Source organism: Stegodyphus dumicola, chromosome X2, assembly GCF_044657685.1.
Source record: "Stegodyphus dumicola isolate Sdum_Otavi_A_Nest chromosome X2, ASM4465768v1".
Taxonomy (NCBI): domain Eukaryota; kingdom Metazoa; phylum Arthropoda; class Arachnida; order Araneae; family Eresidae; genus Stegodyphus; species Stegodyphus dumicola.
In genome coordinates this window covers 87932452-87953953 of record NC_140781.1, presented here as the reverse complement: position 1 = coordinate 87953953, position 21502 = coordinate 87932452, and the positions used below count along the sequence as shown (strand labels likewise).

Here is a 21502-nt window from a genome sequence, read left to right as displayed (position 1 = left end):
TCCTTGGAACGGGCCTTCTTAAGAGAAACTGATTCGTATTTCAGTTACACACAGTGGAAATCTACGGAATTGCTTACGGGTCCACCCGTTTGCTGGAATTTGATCCCGGGACGAACTACCCGAATACAGGCATATGGTGAAGATACGAATTGCAAAATTACAGTAAATAGGACTGCAAAACAACATTTATTTCAGGTGCAATTTAAAGAGTAAGGTTACAGTAATCAAATGTAAGCTGTTTAGATATATCCTCTAAATACTGCAGATGAGAAAATCAACACCATCCTGAAGGGTGTGTTTTTATTATTATTAGTATTATTATTAGTATTATTATTATTATTATTATTATTATTATTATTATTATTATTATTATTATTAATTCGTGTGATCTGAAATGAAATCGGATGCAGGAAAAATTGACGAATAAACGAATTTGTTGACTTTATTTATTTTTTCTATAAGATCAACATATACAAAAATAAAACATACTGGACAAATTACACAAAATATTCTTAAAGCACTCGATAAATGCATGAGTAATGTATTAGAAATATAAATTAAGATGAGTATTGCAATTATATCAGGATCTTTGGAATAGTGACTGGAATATCAGATACAGCACCAGGAAGAATAATGAGACGACAAACCACTTAATGAAGGCAGTCAATAAATGTCGACTAAGAAAAAAAAAAAAAAAATTGCAAGTTTTGTTTAGTTACATGACAGTAACATATATAAACATTTTAATTACTTTGTAGAATGTTTAAAATGAACTGAATCTGATTTTAGTGTTCTATAAATCATCAGGGGGGAAAACTGTTAAAAATGGAGTTTTTGAACGCCAATGGCAAAATTTCTGATGAATTTGACCACCTATGGCGAACTTTCTAACGAAATTTTATGACGTTTCGTGAAATCTCCAAAGCAGCACTACATCACCAAATATAGTAATAGGTTTGTATATATTCCAATTATTTCTTCAGAACATTATGAATTCAGCAAAAACTACCTATTATATGACTTTTAGCGAGCTAGATCTCCAAACCTAAAATGTACACAATACATCTAGGACGCTCTTTTGGAAGGGTAGTTACAAAGCGTCTTTGCCCTCTCATAACTCTCTAGCACTTGGGAACAGCGTTGCTGCAGACGTAGGATAAATTAACTCATTTCCAGTATACAGTTAACGGTGTGACTCCTGCATGACTTGTTAGAGCCGTAGCACTTATTAGCTTCTTTTTGCTGGATTAGGTAACTTCAGTTTTTAGACTTCCTGCGCCGACGAGCCTTACGCACTATCATGCTTTTGCACCATGACTGTTGTATGGTACTTTTCTTTAATAATCAGCTAAATGTGAAAGGTCTGATGTGTATGTGCGCAACTTTTATGCTCTCGTGGTTGAGTGGTTGATAAAATAAAATTTTGAGCTAAAACTACTGAGAAAGCAGCGTTTTTAAAATAATTCCCCTTTCCCATGCTTTACAAAACTGTTTTTTTACTCTTAATGAATTTCGTGGATTCTAGAATTACAATTCTGAACCAATTTGATGCATCTTTTGGGAAGTAACTATTTTGTACTAGATATTACAAAAAGCATCTTCAAATTATTTATCTGAAGAATTCATTCAATTTGAAGTTTAGGATAATTTTTTAACGAATTTCAAACCTATGGCAATTATTCAGGTAATATTTTGTGTTTAAATGTTTATTTCGTTAATTTTGAACTTTGGTTTTGGCCAACGCGGAAATTCTTTCCATTGACTTAATATTTCCGTTTCACATTTTGGAAATCAGATCCGAAGACCTGAACATTTTTTTAATATATTAGGAAAGTTTTGATTTATTTAGATATACTTACATATACGTTGATCGCATACGATCATCAAAGGGTTTCCTGTCTATATCCCACTTGTAAAAGGGAGCGCCCGTAGGAATATCAGCAGCCAAATCTTCTATTGTGAAATCTTTGATATCAGTGTAAAATACCTGAAAAAATATTTTTGCTGTTATATATGTATAAGGAAACGAGTTTTATTACATGCTTAACATATATGTATTTGTCTCCCTAGCTATCGTTCTGTCCTTTGGCTATGCAGAGTATTTCAACTCTTCTTGGAAAAAAAGATAATTGTTTTATTGGTTGATTAGTAATTACGACCAAACACTCGACGGCTCTCTGCCTAGAGAACATGTCAGAAAAAATATGCAGCTAAGCCCAGTGGTTCTCAATCAGGGAAAACTTTCCTTAAGGGATACATTATTTAGTTTCCAGTGGGATTCCCTAGTTTTGATATTAATATACTAATTTTCAGTATCGGAAGTTTTATACATCCACGACTCAGTGGCAGAAGAAAAAGAGAAAAATTTTGAAATGCAAGCTAAGTTACAAGAGTTCATAACAGAACTCAAAATAATGAAGTTTACCCATGCCCGGTACTACCACCCCCTGCATTGGCAGGTTATTTCGGGTCAAAAGGGGAAATATGAATGCTCATTGCGAAACCTTACATACACATTCAGATTACTGAAACCTCTCAAACTCCAATCTCACACTTCAACAATCGGGCAACAAATTAATGATCATATATAAACATATACAGATTCCGAGCATTTTTAGCACTTCCACTCATACATACTTTTATTCTGGAAAAAAGAACTTGAAAATTTAAACTGTGATAACCAAGATTTCTTACTAGCATATATATATATGAAGTACATATTTTATATTAATTATATAGATGTCTTTGCTATAACGTTACATATCTTGTATTATATATATTTGCTAAAGTTCCTAAATGCTCTAGCGGTTCGACTATACATAAAAACCTTGTTCTACAGTATTTTCACTATTTTAATTAGACAAGGGAGCAAATTATTTTTTAAAGAAAAGGTATTTTAAAAATAGCTACTAATAACAGAAAAAAATGCATATTAACTGAGCATCATTCGAGTGTTAATCCGGAAACAAATAAATGCAAAAACAAGTACAGAATAAGCAAAATATATTATATAGAATTACTCATTAAATAATGCGAAAAGTATTATGGAAGTACAAAAAGATTATATTTAAATAGTTTTTTTTTTGGGGGGGGGGGTCCAAAGGGGCTTTTGTCTCTGAAAGACTGTTGTTTTCGTTTTGCGATTTTGCGTTGGTTCACTATAAATGTCCATTTCACTTTTCAAACTGTTGCTACCAAATGTTAGAGTTCTGCATTATATTTGTAGAAATTAAATAATGAAAAATCTTCATAAATGTATGTTTATTTCTCACATTGTGATAGAACAACGGTACATAGAGCCATCGAATTTTGAATGACGTAATCCTACTGCGAATATGGGCATATGGAAGCCCAAATTTGGAATTCGTTTTCTTATCGATTTCATATTTTGTAAAATTTTAATGAATTTTTGATTAACAAACTCGATTTCAAAGCGAGCAATGGTAACGTTGTACAAAAAAAAGAAAAAAAAAAAAAAAAAAAAAAAACACATTATTACCAGCACCCTAGACTGTGTATCGGAAATTCTAAATATATGCTCAATTTAAAACTATTTTGCGATATTGCCCTTGAGCTGAATTTTATGGTTTAAGTGCGAAGACCGTGATCTTTAATAAATAAAAGTAACGGACAAAATGTTAAAAAAAACGCCCCTTTGGAAGTAAATTTTTATTATTATTATTTTAAGTATATAAGGCCACTCTCATACAGCCATTCACCTGTTCAGGGGGAAAGGAGATAGATCTTTGTTAAAATCATTTTCAAATAATAAAATTTATTGTTTTAGTTATAAATAAATATTTATATTAACTCTGAAGTATCTTTTTGAACGATTCACAAGTGAGCCTTTAAAGCAATATTTTTGATATATAAATCTATAAAGCTTAGTCAGCACTTCTGTTTTTACAATCAATGAATCAAATTTAGTAATTGCAAGCACTTTTAAAAGGGTTTTTGTCATTCTTTTCAGATTTAACCGCCTTATCAGTTCTAAGTAAATCTTCAATTTAATCTGAATGCAGTAAGTACAGTTTTTAGCTATGACTTTAGTTTAGTACAGAAAGTGATTATAAAATTTCATTACCTCTTTATCTTCAGGATCGAGCAGCCAGTCCAATTTCTTGAAGTTATCATAGCGAAATTTAAAATCGCGCAACAAGAAAAATTCTACAGATTTCATAGCTCTTTCGAAGTATCGGTACAGCGACACCAACCTGAATAAAGAAAGACGTGTTAACAATTTTTAGTCTCAAGAGCATACAAGAAAAAAAGATTACTTTTAAACTTAAAAAACTGTCTGTAACATCTTATAAACAGTGAGACTTTCATCTTTATTGAAAATCATTAGGGATGACCAATTTCCGCGAATTCATTCATGTTTGTATAATGCATATAGATATCAGTGAAATACAAATACTCTTCAAGCGCCCGAAAATAGCGAGGCATTCACCTACATTTAGTGTTGCTCTAAGTGCACAATTTTTTTTTCATAATTAAAAAATAATTAACTACCCTGTTGTTAAAAGTCAACCTGAAGACTGAAATACAATTTTGAATTGCAAGAGCTGAATTGGAAACACCTTTTAAATGGAATGCAACAGAAATTCAAAGTTTCGTAAATTCTGCCCCCAAAACTTGGCTAACGACTTCTTAGATTATTCGCCACAGTCAGAGTTGTCTGAAAACGCTACTTCCGCTTGAGACGAAGTGTAACATTTAAGACCAACGTGTTTCATAAAATTCATTCATAGCAGCCTTAAAGGGTTATATAAGTATACAAAACTAGAAAAATTATCAAATTTTACTGCAAATTTATTGTTAATGTAATTCATGTGTAAAACTTCGTTTAAATTTAGCAAAATTTTAGGGTTCTCTCATTTTTCATATAAACATTTCGAGAATTCAGTACTTGAAATTGCCAACTCATTTAGCATGCTGGCTCAATTAACTTCCTAGAAATCTATTGTGATGCAAATGAAATACAACAACGTATACTGAAACGTATAACTGAAAATATTTAACGGGATCCGGTAAAGCGTGCCGAGATTTCTTCAGCAACAGAGACGGAAAAATTTTGAACATAGAAGTTAAAATATCTACTAAAAGTTTCTTTAAAATATGTATTAATTACGAATTCAAACTCGTCTATAAAAGACAATGTTTTATAGCTAAGGCATCAAAAGTTAATCTGCCTAGAAAAGAGAGATGAGTTTTGAAACTCTGGCATGCACATGAGTTGTCATCAGTAAAAGATTGCGAAATATTCCGAAATTTTGCACGTTGTACCTCTAACAAAGTGACACATAGTATTAATTAACTTTAGAAACGATGCTATAATATCAAAATTCTAAACATAAGAACCTTCATACTGTTTGCAAAATATTTCAACTTAATTTTACCTGGGTTTACGCCCACTGAGCCACAGCAAACAATCTATAGCAATCGCAGGAATATAATGTTCGAAACAGGAAAGCAGCCAATAACCAACTGAACTCTTTTGCATAGAAAGGTAAGGACTTTGATATGATTTTGGCAATGGATGCTTTAAACTCATATCCAGAAGAACTTTTGCGTAATGTCCCCATGTGCATGAAGAAAGTTCAGACGAAGTGGTGCAGTTCACAACAAAAGGCGAAGCAGTTCTGAAAAATAAAATTAATATTATACATAAAGCTTTCCAAATCTGATAAAAATATTTTGAACACTACTTTCTTAAACCCTTATCTAATGCATATTAAGAAAGAAAAAACCATTTAAATTGGAAATTTATATTGTGAAAAACTAAAATAATACACGGCTGCATTTTAAGGACTGGCTGCATAGGATAATGTGCTTGCTTAACAAGTTAAATTACGCTGCTGAGTATTGATTTCATTCAGGATTCTGTCTTTCGAATCTGATATTTTGCAGATGACGAAGTGCGAAAAATGGTGTTAATCAAAGCGAACTTTGCGTACGTCCAAAGAAGAAGTCTGCAATAAGGAAGCAAATTTATGGCCATAACATTCTGTCCTTTTACAAAGTCTTCAAATGACCTCGATATTGCCAGTAGTTCTAGCCGAGACATCAAACAAAGCGGATATCAGTTACAATGTTGTCAGCTAAATGTCCACCTCAGTAGAAATCCCGAAAGACCACAACGAAGACACGATAAGGTAGTTCCTGAGCTCGGCTCACCTTTAATCTTGATTTTGTGTCAGTGAGCTGTGAATGGCTTACTGGGTGACACACGATGATCCTATAGCCAAGTCGCTTTTGCGATCTAAACGCTTGCTGTTCCAGACCAACTGTATTTATGGACTTGATTTCAAGTCTTGGCTAAGTTAGATTATTCCAATATAGCAAAGCCACCAAGGCTGTCTAAACCAAGATGATGAATGCCTTTCTGAGCGAAAGTGGCTTTTATTTTGCGTTACGCATGGATAAAAACGCGAAAAACAACTACGCAGCCAGCCCGTTCGCCTTGAAATCGAACCCAAGCCAGATCAAACTAGCAGTATTCAGGAGTCAACCACTCGGTGGGATTTCGAGTTGTGTTTTTCATAACCTTGCACATTGATCTAAGAATGATCTGTTTTCCAGTCCGGAAGCGATAATAAAAAGTATCGGTTGACGAACTGAAAAATATTTCAAAAAGTAAGTTTCGTAAATGTCTCAAAGACTTTGTACGAGTTACTACAGTGCTGCAGAAGTGTCTCAGCTTGAAAGTCGTAATGTTTTAGCGTTATAACTAAGAACATGAAGGTTTGGTTTATTTGATTATTACAAAACACACTAGGGCAATCTGCTTTAGTGAAAGACTTTTAAGGGGAACTAGCACGTATCAGATGCAGGGAGCTCGTTTGCTTGGAGTCGAACCCAGGTCGAAATACGCCTTCGCCAGCTTTACTGCTCGGCCGCTGGTGGACCATAAGAGTTAGGTCCTTGACCTCTGGAATCCTAGTTCATTTATCACAAGATTTTTATGCTGAGGAAATATTGAATGACTGAATTTTTTGTTTTCGAAGCTTTTAATATCCTGGATTTTTAAGTCTTATTACAGAAAAAGTATGCACCAGTCGAATTTATGATATATAGGTTCTCCTAAGTTTGGAATATTATAGTTTTTGAGCAATGAATTTACGTCACTGATAATTGTTACTGCAGTTTCTGAAGATTTCTCACAAAGTTTAAACTTCAATTAACAAGAAAATTTGTCTTTAGATAGGCAGAGGAGAATCCTCAGCAAAATGAAGTTACTTACCTTTAAATATGCAAAAGGTCTTCCTTGTAACATGAAGAAAATATGTATATATATATATAAACTCACCTTTATTGCATAAACACGACGAGAAGTGAGCGAAAAATGGTTGAATAATCTATAGACTCCACTTATAAATGTAACAAGTGGAAACTTGTGTTGAGACCAAAAATTTCCATGTCTAGATATATGTGTCATAATAAATAGTTCCAAATTGCATTGCGTATTCATTTATGGTAAAACATTATTTTAGGACTATCTGATTGAAGTGAAACTCACCTACGTAGAAGACTTTCTAAGGGAAACAGGATTACATTCACGTCCTACACTTAAAAAAAAAAAAAAAGCAAAACTGCCCATACAGCTGAAAGAATTCGAACGCTGGTCGAGGTTTAAGTTATCTGAATACGGACTATCTCTTGAAGAGGAGGGTCCTCTTCATCAGACAGTCCCCGCCTTTAGGAATTTCCAGTGCCTTTGTGAAGGGCCTTCCTGAGGAGAACTGGCTCATATTCATACTACACACAGGCAAACCACGAAACCTGCCATACAGCTAGCCCATTTCAAAGGATTTAAACCCAAGTCGAACTGTTAGTATTCAGTAATTTTACAGCTCGGCAGCAGAAGGTTTGACATGTTAGATTATGAGAAAGCACTCGAGGGCTGTTTGTCGAAGAGAACGGAAACCTTCGTGAAGGAGTTTCTAAAGGAAACTGACTCGCATCCAAGTTACACTTGGGGAAAACCACGAAAATGCCTATGCAGCCAGCTCTCTCCCGGAATCGAACACCAGACCGAACTACCAGTGCTCAGAGATTTTACCGCTCGGCCGCTGGTGGACCGAAACCCGGATGGAGCCGCTTGTGTTCAGAAGTGTTATTCATGAGGCTACCGGTACATCTTCTTTTACTAATTCTTCTAAATGTGAATAATCAAACCTCCAGCATGTGCAGTCATTGTTTTCATGTCTTTCGATGAAGGTGTGATATCGTACTCATTTCATCAAGTGGAAATAAACTGTTAAATCTTTAAACAAAGGAGGTATACTGAAAGACAGTGTAGCCATTCTAATTTAGAATGTAATATACGTTAATAGTGTCTTTGATGTATCATTTGTTAATCCAACTTTAACAAATCAAACATTTGTTAATCAAACAATTACATTATTTATCCACACAAGTTACAAAAATTAACTTGTTCTTTTCTGCAAACTCAAGTGGCCAGAGTATAAAAGTCTTACCTGTTTATAAATCATTGAAAACATGACTTTTGAAAGGTAGCTTGCGAATGTTATAAATAAACTAACTAAAAAAAAACTAGGTTGCAGATATTTAGCTGATTATTTCAAGAAATGCTTTATTCCAGAAAAGACAGCTTACATACAATGAAAGAAACATATTTTTAAAGAAGTGTGTGGGTGTTTTTCAAAGGATAAACAGTTTATTAATGACAGGGCCATTCAACTTGTTGATTGATATAGCTTCAGACCATACCTAATCCGTGTAACTGAATTACTGAATCCTTAAGTCAAGCTTTTGCAATCAAATAATACCTATTTTCAAAGCGAATACAGCTAGTGAAAATGGTCACAGTAGGCCTATTAGGTGTGAAAAACTTATCGTTGAAAAGATTTTTAAAAAGAAATATGGAAAATCAATCGGTATTATAGCGGCAAATATTAACGACATTATGGTGTATCATAATTTCATAACCATTAGGCAATGTTGGAAGATGAGGCAGAATTGGAAACTTACGCCATATTTTCCGATAAAATTATTACAACACGCATTTGTCCTCTTTCTTCCTTTAGCGAACAGGTAAGCGAGACAATTTTTTCATGGAAAGATCATTGTGGTTTAAAAAGACATTCCGTAATTATTGAATCCCTACGAAATACTCAAAGATATCGAAAAGGACTAAAAACAAAGCTCAGGTACCATCACCACGTTAATGGTCTAAATAATAAATAATAGTTATATTTTCACTGCTAAAGTCATTTAAATAAAGCTAATCTGAGTGTATTGTTATCATTTCAAATGAAATTATTCACATTGTGTGTTAATAGATAATGTTACACTGATCTCATTACACAATACGTTCTTTTCTTCATTACTCTCGGTTTCGTTTCCCGCGTATTTCTTCAAGAACTTATTCACTGTAGATTGCGAAGGATCACTTTACTTAAAATTGCAAAATTTCTCCTAATAACATGAATAATTTCATCAAAAATTTTCAAAGCTGAGCTTGAGAATGCAAAATCTAATTTAATTTATAGCCCTCGTAGAATAAAACTTGCATTCATTAAGCTATTTATTTTTATACATTATATTTATGTTTATTTTGCTATATTATAGTTATATATTTTATTTATTCTGCTTAATTTTAAAATTTTATTTTATCCTCTTCACGAACATGCAGTCGAAGACATGTGAATTGTTAATTTTATGAGACAAGTTACTAATTTAGAGATGCTGTTTTACGGGCTAATTGCCAAAATTGGTAACTTCTGTTTGATTGTTGGTAGCTATACAGTGGGTTAAAAAAAGTATTGGCAATTGCCTATAATTGATCATATTAGCTAACAAAGGAAATGCTTGAGAATTTTAGGTAGCCATACCGAACACAGGAGGTAATAAACACACAAATCCTAATGAAACTTTTAGTTTTAATATGCCTTTTACAAAAAATATTAAAACAAAAACTTAAATTTGCATGTGAAAATAGTATTGGCGAAATCATACAGCAAAATGTGGGAACAAAATTTAATACTTTGTATTCATACGTTTTGCATTTATAACAACTTGTAGTCTACTTATCATAGAGAAAAACGAAGTCTTGATTGTAATATAGGAAATTTTGTGCCAATATTGCAAAAGTATACGCTTACGTTCATCTTTATAGGAAATTTTGTTTCCTAACTTCTAGGTCCAATTTGTGCCATAAATTTTCAATTGGATTTATGTCAGGGGATTGGTGTCTTTAACTGGCGAGAAACATTATAGAGTAAGTACTCCCGGGTGAGGTTCGCTGTATCCTTTGGGTCATTGTCCTGTTGAAACACGAATGATGTTCCTAAGCGAAGTTTTTGGGCACTGAAATTAAAGTTATAGCGCAATATGTCAGTGTACGTACGTGCTGTCGTCACACCATCAATGAAGCACAGGTTACCAGCTCTGTTTGCTGCCATACAGCCCCAAACTACGACGCTCCCTCCACCATGTTTCACAGTTGGTGTTAAATGCCGTTTTTCCAGTTCAGTGTTTGGCTTTATCCACACATATTGTCGTCTATCACTCCCGAAAACGTTAAACTTCGATTCGCCGGAGAAAATAACTTTGTCCCAAAACTCGTCTGATAAATTAACATGAGATTTTGCTAATCTCTTTCTCCTGTTTATTTTTGAAATGAAAGGTTTCTTTCTAGCTGCCTTTGCATAATAACTACCTTCAGATATAACATTCCGTATAGTCTGTACACTGAAAGTTTTATGAGAAGTACTAGCGACACCTTTGGCTAACTGGATTGCACTTATTTTAGGGTTTTTCCTAACCGCTTTTGATAATGCCCGCTTTCCCTTGTAGGAAATATTCGACGCCGTCCACTTGCTATGTTATTTTCTGCAGATCCTGTCTGTTGAACATTTTTACAACACTTCTAACAGTAAATCAACTTATGTTTAGTTAGACTAGAAGAGAAACACGCTAATGTGACAATCAAAATCGTAAAAAACAACCTTATATTTAGCGTAGGTATAATGAAACACTCAATCGATTTCGAGGGCAGCTAAAGGTCCCTCCTCATCAGGAGAAAGAAATACATAGAAAGACGAAAATAGGAATCACAGAAACACGTGGTGCTTATCAGCACTGCACGTGGTTATAACTAGATTTTTAATCAGAGTTGCACTGGCCGCCTACTTTTACTGAGCCAGGCTGTCTGATCAAGCATAAAGAAATATTAGCGAAGTTAAAATAGGGAGCAAGGGGCAAATGCACATTACGCTCAAAATCTGAACTTCAATTAATGGAAAGCAACCACTGAACGGATTTTTATACCCTCTGGTAGTACCAAGTGCGAGGAGGTAACGCCATCTATCGGCAAAAATAATTGAATTAAGACAGTAGAATTTTAAAGGCATTAGGAAGGACTGGATTGGACTTCAAATCATTAACTAAACTTTCTAAATCTTTGTGAATGTGAAAAGCCTCAAGAAAATCCAATTCGCCTATGGAAGAAGCCTTTTGGATGATTTTTGCAGACCCAAAATCAAAATTATGGTTAAAAGTCCAGCTATGATACGCTATTGAAGACCTGTTAATTTCCCCTTTTTTGACATAAGATTCATGTTCCTTGATACGAAACTTCAACGCTCTTTTTGTTTGGCCAATATATCTTAAACCACACTGACATGATATATTATAAATTCCCCAAGAATTCAAGACAGAAACGCAATCTTTTAGAATCGAAGGATGAATTTTATTAATAGGGGAGAAACCGACTTGAAAATCGAATTTCTGGAGAATCCGTGCAATTTTATAGCTAACAGAAGGATAAAATGGAAGCACGACAAGGTCATTGATATTATTTCTAACAGTGGAATGTCTTCTTTGATGGGAATCTGAAAATTTTTTGACGGCTTTATCAATAATCACGGGAGAAAATCCACGGTCAATCCAACAATTCCCTCCCCTTCCTCGATATTCTTATAATCCGCAATGAAACCGATTTTAGCACCACTGTGTACCGTAAACCTTTTGCAGTTTGTTTACCACCCCATGCTAAGTCATGCCACTCTGTTAAGCAAAAAATGGCTTCTTTTTACTATTATGTTTTCCGCGCGCTAAAAGTTTGTTCCTCTGAATCTTTGCTTACCAATGAACTTAATTATTTGAGAGCAGTTGGTTTATTGTTTGAATGCTATAGGTAATACTTGTAACATGCTTTCTTTAGGGTTTATTAATGACTATGTTACTTATGTCCTTGTGTTCTTGAAGGCCTTGTATGCCACTGTAAACTTATTTTGCTTAGTGATAATAAATAGCTTCTGGAGGCAGGGGCTTTAATCCGTGTAAGGCAGACATCATGTCAGCTAGGCAATGGAATCCCTGTTCTCTGGTTAACAGTTGTTTTCCTGTAACACGATAAGTTAAACCCTCATTTCTGAGCTGAATAATCATATTTTTAATATAAACATCCAACTCCTTCAACTTCGAAGCCATTTTATCACAGTATTAGCAAAATAACGTTTTAAAAGTTTTGAAGCAGCACTGCAGACTTTACACTAATAGGGTTTCTTATCAGTCTAAACACGTGACCTCAACATAACAAAGTTTGCATAGCAGTTAGAACTTTGCCAATACTTTTCTGACATGAAAATTTACGTTTTTGTTGAATATTTTGTGTAGAAGGCAAATTAAAATGAAAGTTTTACTAGATTTGCGTGCTTATTACCTCCTGTGTTCGTTATGTTCACCTAACATTGTCAAGCATTTCTTTGTTAGCTAATATAAGCAATTACCAATATTTTTTATCTACCATTTATGATTGAAAAATCTCAAATTTATGTGACTACTAGGCCCTTAAAAGTGATGCAAAACTAAATTCATCCCAGATGTCTACTTGAATTTTGCATAAACAGGTATTTAATTTTGCTTTGAATTTGAGTTTAGTTAGCGTTGTATTTATTTATTTGATTACGGCAATGTCTATAACAAGGACTAGTTGCTTTCAGAAACGCACACTTTCTTACTTTTTAAGGAAAACCCTGAAAATCTTAGACAGTCAAACCAGCCCGTTTATCTGTCAGAAATAGTACACTGACTACCAATAAGTATTTGGACACCTATGCAAATGACGATATCTGCGGTCCCAAGGTACGCCACGGACTTCGCCGGTATAAATCGTGTAGGAAACAGCATCGGCTTTAGTCGCATGCAAGATGCCTCGCAGTTCGGAGCTCTCTGATTTCGAGAAAGGTATAATTATCGGGTATCACAAATGTGTCCTATCCTTAAGGGACATATCTAGAGATCTGAAGTACCCAATATCGACAGTGACCTATGTGATTAAGAAGTGGAAGGTGAGCGGTGATTGTCGGAATGTGCCCCGAGTCGGCAGACCAACGAAACTGGGGGATAGAGACCTACAAGTGCTGTTCAGAGAAATTCGGAAGAACCGCACCCAACCGATAACCCTCATCCGCGAGAAGTTTCAACAGGCATCCGGGAGTATTGTTTCAATAAATACCATTCGTAAGGAAGTACATCTGCTTGGTTTTCATGGTCGTGCTGATGCCCATAAGCCTTTGATCACAAAGTCCAACAGTGCTGCTCGGTTAATGTGGTGCAAAGCACATCGAAATTGGACCGTAGATCAGTGGAAACTGGTTATTTGGAGTGACGAATCAAGGTTCACCCTTTACCTTTCAGATGGCAGGGTCTGGGTCTGGCGTCTACCTGGAGAACGTCTTCTGCCAGAATGCATTGTGCCAACAGTCAAGTTCGTCGGAGGTGGAATTATGGTCTGGAGGTGTTTCTCCTGGTATGGGCTGGGACCCTTGGTCCCCATTCATGGTAAGCTCAACTCCGATGCCTACTGCACTATTTTGGATGACAATTTGCTTCCTAAGTTGTGGCAGTTTTACGAGTTGGACCCCTGTTACTTTCAGGACGACAATGCCAGTTGTCATGTTTCGACGTTAACCAAGGCTTGGTATGGTGCCAATGGAGTTCATCGAATGGACTGGCCTGCCCAGAGTCCAGACCTGAACCCTATCGAGAACCTCTGGGACGAGTTGCATCGCCGAATTCAGAGGTGCACTACCCGTGCAAAATCGGTGAAGGAACTTCTATGTCTTCTCCAAGCCGAGTGGAAGAAAATACCACTAGCTGTCATACAAAGACTTGTGGAAAGTATTTCTAGGAGGGTTCACGCTGTAATTACCTCTCGTGGAGGTTCTACCAACTATTGATTTTGAATAAAGTTAGTTTTTCTTTTCTATCACAGGTGTCCAAATACTTATTGGTAGTTAGTGTATAACAAAGGTAAACCGCCAACTTTTCACGGCTTTAACCTTTCCGCATTAACCAGCAAATATTTTCCTAACTGAAATTTTTTAGTTAAACTGAACATATAAAATGTTAAGATTTTATGCTCATCGAACCTTTCACTTCATATGCTACTACTGTTTCCATATACACTGTTTTAAGAAACTTTATAACTGAAAATGCATATCTGGGATCAATCTTTAAGAAAACAAAGCTTGCAACCACTTTTCCAACAACTTGTACATTAAGAGAGCAGAGATATGCCAAGGCAAATCAAAGTTAGGCAAAGCAACACTCTTTCTGTTTGGCGTATATTTTTACCAAGACTCTACCGATTTCGAGCCGAATAGGTTCAGGTTCCTCATCATCAGGAGAAAAGTATGTTTCAATATACTTGTCTATCTAAAGCAATAGTTAAAAATATTAGACCTAAAGGTCTATATTTAGACATAGAAAGAGAGAGCTGTATAAGACTTAAAGGGCTATATTTAGACATAGAAAGAGCTGTATAAATACAAAATGAATTGGATAGAAAGTAAACTCTTTAACATCTTCGTTGATACTGATGGCACGTTACAGTAAAATTTTTATTCAGCAGCAGTCCCTTATCGAAGAAAGGTACGAAAAAGATTTAAAATGCATTTTGATATAGTACGGAAGTTTTGCAAAAAAAATGAAGATATTTACCTGCGTGTTGCTACAGACCAAGCAGCAACTACATGACAATTTGCGACTATATCTACAGGGACAAGATGGATTATTTTTTCTGGGTCGCAACGCATAGCACGTACAAATCCTTTCCCAATCTAAAAGGAAAAGTTTGCATTAGAACAACCGAGCAAAGCAAAAAACTGGATTCTGTATAATGCTGCAGTATGTTAATTTTATATGGGAGGAGGGGGAATTAAGTTTTTGCAAATTTGGCAGAACACAAATTCATTTTACTTAATTTCAAGTTGGCATAGTTAAAAATAAATTTATTCGAAGTTAATTCGTAATTTCGTAAAGCTAAAACACATTTCATGATACAATACACTTTTTTTTTTAGTTTCTTTTAATTAAAAAAAGTTTAAGTGGATTCATTATCAAACAATCGAAAAATGTTAATACTCACCCCAAGACCGAGGGCAACCATGCCAGAACCTTCTTCAACATAACCCTGTTAAAATATTGAAGATCGTGAATGTGAAACAAAACACAGTTAATGCAAAGAATATTTTTGCATAAATCCCCATGTTTTACAATAAACAAATAATTTACTATGAATTTAAACATTTATAAAAAAGAAACGTTCAGTTTTTGATTCTGAAATGCGGTGACCCTAACTAATAAAGGGAAAACCAGCTATTTCGAAAAATCCTCGAAAACTTTTTTCGGCAGTCAAACTTAAAAACAAATGAACATAACGTTTTTGTTAGATTCACACATTTGTTATCAGAATAAATGAAGCATCAATTATTAATATTGAAATTTGTCAATACTGAATGAAGATGATGTTGAGTGAAGTTGCAATACCAAAACATCAGAGTTATCACATCAACCAGAAACTGGACAGTTGGGCTCCATCTCACGCGAAGTACAAATGATTACAAGTTGCCTAAGTTAACAGGCTGCGCGTATGCAAGGCGCTTATGCAAATAAGATGCGGGTGCAAAATCTCAAGCAGTGTATCAGTGAATTCGATTGGTATTACACTTATTATTTAAATATTTGCTTCTGCTCAAAACGTATCATTATGAAAAGTTGATGGCAGCGATTTCAAGGTTTCTCTCGCCGAGAATTCACTCCTCTAGTTGGGAGGAAATGATGGTATAGTTATGCAGACTTAGACAATGGCCGGAAAGAAATTCGATGCATAGAATTCTAGACAATAGGCGTACCCCTAAGGCGAAAATGATTATAAGTTGTATCCCATATAATATACATATTTGTGTGTGTCTGTAGTTAAAAATCACATTTATTATTTTTTGTATTAAGAAATGTACATATATTTGAATTAAATTACAAATTTACATTTTAAATAACAGTTTAATGTGAGTAATTTGATTTTATTTGCTTAAACATATATGGTATGATGACCTCTGTTAGTGTCATTCGAAAATTTGGTTCTAACTCTAAATACAGAAATTATATAGTTTAATTTTTGGTACTTCTATATTAGCGCAACCTTGACGATTTTTTTACAAAAATAAAGGCGATTCGGACCAAGGCGTTGGCTTACGGAGTGCCTTTGCTGATATTAGCAATAACCTCCAAAACATGGGCCCACCAGTGGCCGAGCGGTAAAAGTCGCTGAACACTGGTAGCTCGGTCCGAGGTTCGAATCTCGCTAACGGGCTGGCTGCATGGGCGTTTTCGTGGTTTTCCCCATGTGTAACGTATATACGAGCCAGTTTCCCTTAGAAAGTCCTCCACGAAGGCATCCATCCCCTTAGGCAAATAGCCCTCGAGGCTTTGCCATAATCACACATACAACCTCCACAACATCGTTAAGAAATATGAATAAATTCAAAGTGAGCATCGCTAAATAAAAGAACAAGAACCGATAAGGGTTTAAAGCCCAAGAGATCTATAAGAAGACCACACAATGCGACAAAGACTTCTTTCAACTTCTCGCTTACGTGAACGAGAAGCAGGTGATTTTTCGGATTGAAACTTACAATGGTTACCTAAAGAACTGTTAGGCGCATGGTTGCCAGAGTTTGACGATTTCTGAAAATACGACGACTTATACTAAGGTGGTTGCGATATTACACCTAAGAACTAATTTTTTCATTGCAGAAACGATAGTCCATACAGGTATGCAATGTTAAGACTGCTTTCGTTGCTGTACTTATTAAAGCTTGGTATGTGGTTTTCAATCCCATTTACCAGTTAAGAAATCTTTAAATTCGGATTTTAATGTTGTTCTTCCTCTCACGTCAGTTAACTGTTCGCGGCCCACCAGCGGCCGAGCGGTAAAGTCGCTGAACACTGGTAGTTCGGTTTGAGGTTCGAATCCCGCGAACGGGCTGGCTGCATGGGCGTTTTCGTGGTTTTCCCTATGTGTAACGTGTATACGAGCCAGTTTCCCCTTAGAAAGTCCTCCACGAAGGCATCCCTCCCCTTAGGCAGATAGCCCTAGTGTGATTTGCCATAATTAAATACACCAAATTAAATACACCAGTTAACTGTTCTTGAATTGCAATCGAAAATGATATATTTTAAAGTTTTCAGAAAATAGGTGTATGTTCCACTGGAACTCTTGTTTTAATACTAAGAAGATATGTAAATTGGTTACAAAGGGATCGTAAGCCTAATTCTTTTGGTGTACCCCAAGTATTATCTTGCGTACCCCATTTAAGAGACCACTGTTTTAGAGCACGAACAACTATATTAAAGCGGAAAAGGCAGTTGTTCCACACGGTGTTAATGCGCAGTTTTATCCCAACAATAGAAGGCAATGAATCCTCAGGTCCATTCTGACAACGCTTTTCTTATTGACTGCTCGTGGCCAATGTCTTTTACTGCAACTTACTTGGACTTTGTGCGATAGTTTTCATAAACTGCAACAATGGTGTGAGGAGCAAAGTCACCGAAACGCTTAACGCGCACAAGTCATCTTTTCCAAGTCTCGATTCAAAGCTAGGATCATAATGGCCAAACCTCGTTCCTCACAGTCATCTGAAAGGCTGCATCGTAGATAGTAGTAAGCAGTCCTAGCACCAGCACCCAGTGGAGAATGTCATCTAAAAGGCTTAATCAGATAATAGTTAATTTTCCTAGCACGACCACTATGGTTTGTGATGATATCACATTTCATTCATGCTCTCGTTTTCTACCAATGACAGGCATTGTTAACTGTCAGTCATACATCAGTGAGGTCTCTTAGGAAAATGTTCTGGAGTTAATTAAAAAGAACATTGTTCTCTCCTATGTAACAAAAAATATCCAATGCTCCCTTAAAAACTAACGTATACAAATTGTTCTTTGGCTTCAGAGGAAAGAGGACTCCTTCCGGGGTGAATGAAAGCCATCGAGCACGTGTAGGTTATGACCCCTTTTATGTTGACAAGCTTGTAGACGCGTATTCATTCTGCCCTTCCAGATTTCTTTTCATCAATCCTAAGCCATCAGAAATCTCGTATAACTGCCAAATGGGCAGACAAACTACGGAATTTTTTTTGTTTACTTTGACGTATAGATTTTTCATTTCAGTTTTTCCACCTTATGACTTAGGTCACCATCAGCATTAATATCTGCATTTAACACATATTCTTCTTAAGGTAGGAATGAAATTATTCAAGCTATGAATACTGATTAAGGGAATAATACCATTCTTTGTGAAGAAATTGAGCAAAGTCGACAAAAGTGCTGGTGATCTATACCCGACCTCTAAACAGTTTCGATGATATTGCTATGGTTCCATATTGAAGTCGGAGGGTTTGTGGTGATATGAGATATTTGACCCTCTCTTTTGGGGGGGGGGCAATTTGAGTGTATCGGTTAACTGCGCGAATAAGAGAGCTGTAATCCTTAGATATAACATCGCCTGTAAGAAAGAGTTCTTCATCGAATAGACTTACAACTGGCTAAAATTTCAAAATAATCTGTGGCAGTCTCTCACTGTTAGTATTATAAAAGGGTCTAGAGAATATCTTGAGAAGACTGGTTAAATCATGCAAGTCTGCTTCCACGCTTGATTCTTGGTATGACACAATACTGGCCATTACCTTCCTTAGTTCTTCTCTAGATGTTTTCATGTGTTGATATGGAAAACAACAGAATGGATCATTCGGTTGACCTCATGACATTCTTCCAATGGACCATGATTAATGCTTATGGTTTCACTACATTTCCCATAATCCCCACTACATTTCCCATTTCACTACATAGGCTTTCAATAAAACTCTCTTCGATATTACTGCTCTGTCATGAATATTTTGTTCATGACGTTTCCTCCTAATGGCTGATTTTGCAACTTCAATGAACACCGAGCTCTGTTTTCCCTTTATTTGCTAATGGCTTCATTTCTTATGTCAAAGACAGTCTTCGAAAGAGCCGTTTCAGTTCTGATCGGTCTCTTGACCTACTTTAGGCCAGAAAATATCCTGTATCCGATAGATCGTGGGATTTATTTGTTTAAATGAGCATGGCAGCTTCGGCGGATACCTTCCTCGTAGAGGACTTATTATAAGAACTGACTTATATTTACGTTATGCGTACGGAAAAACCACGCAAACTGTAAGGGAACAGTGGACGATTATTTATGAAAAGTCGACCAAAAATTGGGAAATAAAAATTTCACATGATAATATTATTCGGTTTTAATTCTATCGTCTACAAATAATGTACTTTTATGTAAAATTATTTTTAAAGAAGTTATAAGCGTTTGAATACGCTTGTTTACCTTTTTGTGTGTCAATAAAAAGTAAACAAACATTTGAGAAACATTATTTTAATTTCCGCGACACTATTTTTACTGTTAGTGGAAGGTTATGAAGACTGCTATTTATGCAAGTTCGTTTCACGGATGAGTTACCCAGACATTATAAATACCCAACAGATGTCATATCATTTTTTCTTTTTTTAAAAGTCTAGCATTGCTAAAAATATGAAACCTAAATCTCATTCAATGATGAAAAACAAATCAACAGTAAATGTTTTATCCAAAAGATTGCCAGTGTATCAATGACTAGCCAGTAATCAGCTTTTAGCATGATCCATATCTGAAAAAATACAAAACACTAACTAAAATTCACATAGCGACATTTGGAAGAACTGCCCGAAGGAAACATTTGTATTGAAAACAGACTCTAAATAACTGTTATCACAGCAATTAGTGACTTCAATTTTGAGTGTTTAAATACTTTAGGTATGGAACATAAAGATATAAATTCATGTTCAATATCTATTGGACAGAGGCAAGATAAACGTGGTATACATCAAAGCAAAAAGAAGGGTTCTACTGGATACAAGAAAAGAAGAATTACCAAAAAAACTATGTAAGGTAGGTAAACATAATGAAAATGTAAATGAGGAAGGGGAAACATATGGTTCAGGACGCTTTTAAAGTGAATCTTAGTTTAAAAAAGAAGTATTTGGATGAATTTACTGAAAGTGTTCGAGAAAATTTCTAAAATAATAATTAGTATTTCTTACCATTCTACGATTTTATTAGTAAAAACATTATTTATGCATACGTAAAATAATGTTAAAATATTTTATATTAAATAAAATCATATATGAGGATATGTTAAGAAGTAAATATTATAGGTAAGTGTAAAAATATTCTTAAAATGTATTTTTTTCATAATGAAATTTTCGCGATTATTACATCTTCAAAATACTCCATGCGCTTTATTTTATGTCAAAATGACTGTAATTTGTATTTAGATTCACATTTATGCATGTAACAAAAATTAGTATGCATTTTTGAATGCAAATTCATTAAGGGGATAAAAGTCCAATTAAAGTGGGAAATTTTGTCCAAAATTCAGGTATATGTGAAAGAAATATTAATTAAAAACTAACATTTTATGCAATTCACTAATTGATACTAAGTTGTGTTTGCAATGCATTTTTAATAAAAAATAAAGCAAAAATAACAAGAAACAGAAAAATTAAGTCGCATGAAGCATTTTGAAAAAATTTAAAAAATTCAAAAGAAATTTGAAAAAAAATTTAATTGCAATGATCCAGAAATTTTTTTCAAATATATTTTATATAGTTATAGTAAAATATACATGCATGCAAAATTTCATAATTCTATGACAATTTTAAAAAAAGTATTTGAACGTCCCCTGTCCCCAGCAAAATACCATTGAAAGTGAATGCTTTTTAACATAATGTGAATGAAAAATGTGTCTGTTGAACCGAATTCGAAAGAAGAGAAAAAAAGGACATAATTAATAACAAGTTAATTATTTAACTTTAAGTTAATCTAAGAAATGTGATATTAATTATTTATATTCCAGAAGTGCCTGGGTACTCTCTGACCAAGAACTGCGCAATTATAAGCCCAAAAAACAAAGAATGGTTTTGCACCGCCCTACTTAAAAAGTAGGCTGAATGGTTTAATTCAAGACAGGGAACGATTTTATATTTTTATTTCTTTAAATATTTTGTGTCTTAGCTTTTCAAGAACTCGTAATTAGAAAGCCCTCGAAGTATATACATAAAATCTGAATATTTAGCCGAAAACTGTAAAATAATTCTAACGACTTGCGTATTCTTA

General features: G+C 34.7%; 1 protein-coding gene across 1 annotated transcript in view; it reads right to left on the bottom strand.

Moving 5' to 3' along the window:
• Positions 1-424: 424 nt before the first annotated feature.
• Positions 425-21502, bottom strand: part of LOC118187807 (fatty acyl-CoA reductase 1-like) — a 42367-nt gene continuing 21289 nt past the window's right edge. Inside the window, exons 7-12 of the mRNA XM_035358081.2 lie at positions 15401-15445; positions 14974-15092; positions 5400-5642; positions 4085-4214; positions 1860-1987; positions 425-677 (exon numbers count right to left, since the gene is read on the bottom strand). Of these exons, the coding sequence (XP_035213972.1) occupies positions 581-677; positions 1860-1987; positions 4085-4214; positions 5400-5642; positions 14974-15092; positions 15401-15445 (762 nt within the window). The 3' untranslated portion in view covers positions 425-580. The remainder of the gene's footprint in view (positions 678-1859; positions 1988-4084; positions 4215-5399; positions 5643-14973; positions 15093-15400; positions 15446-21502) is intronic.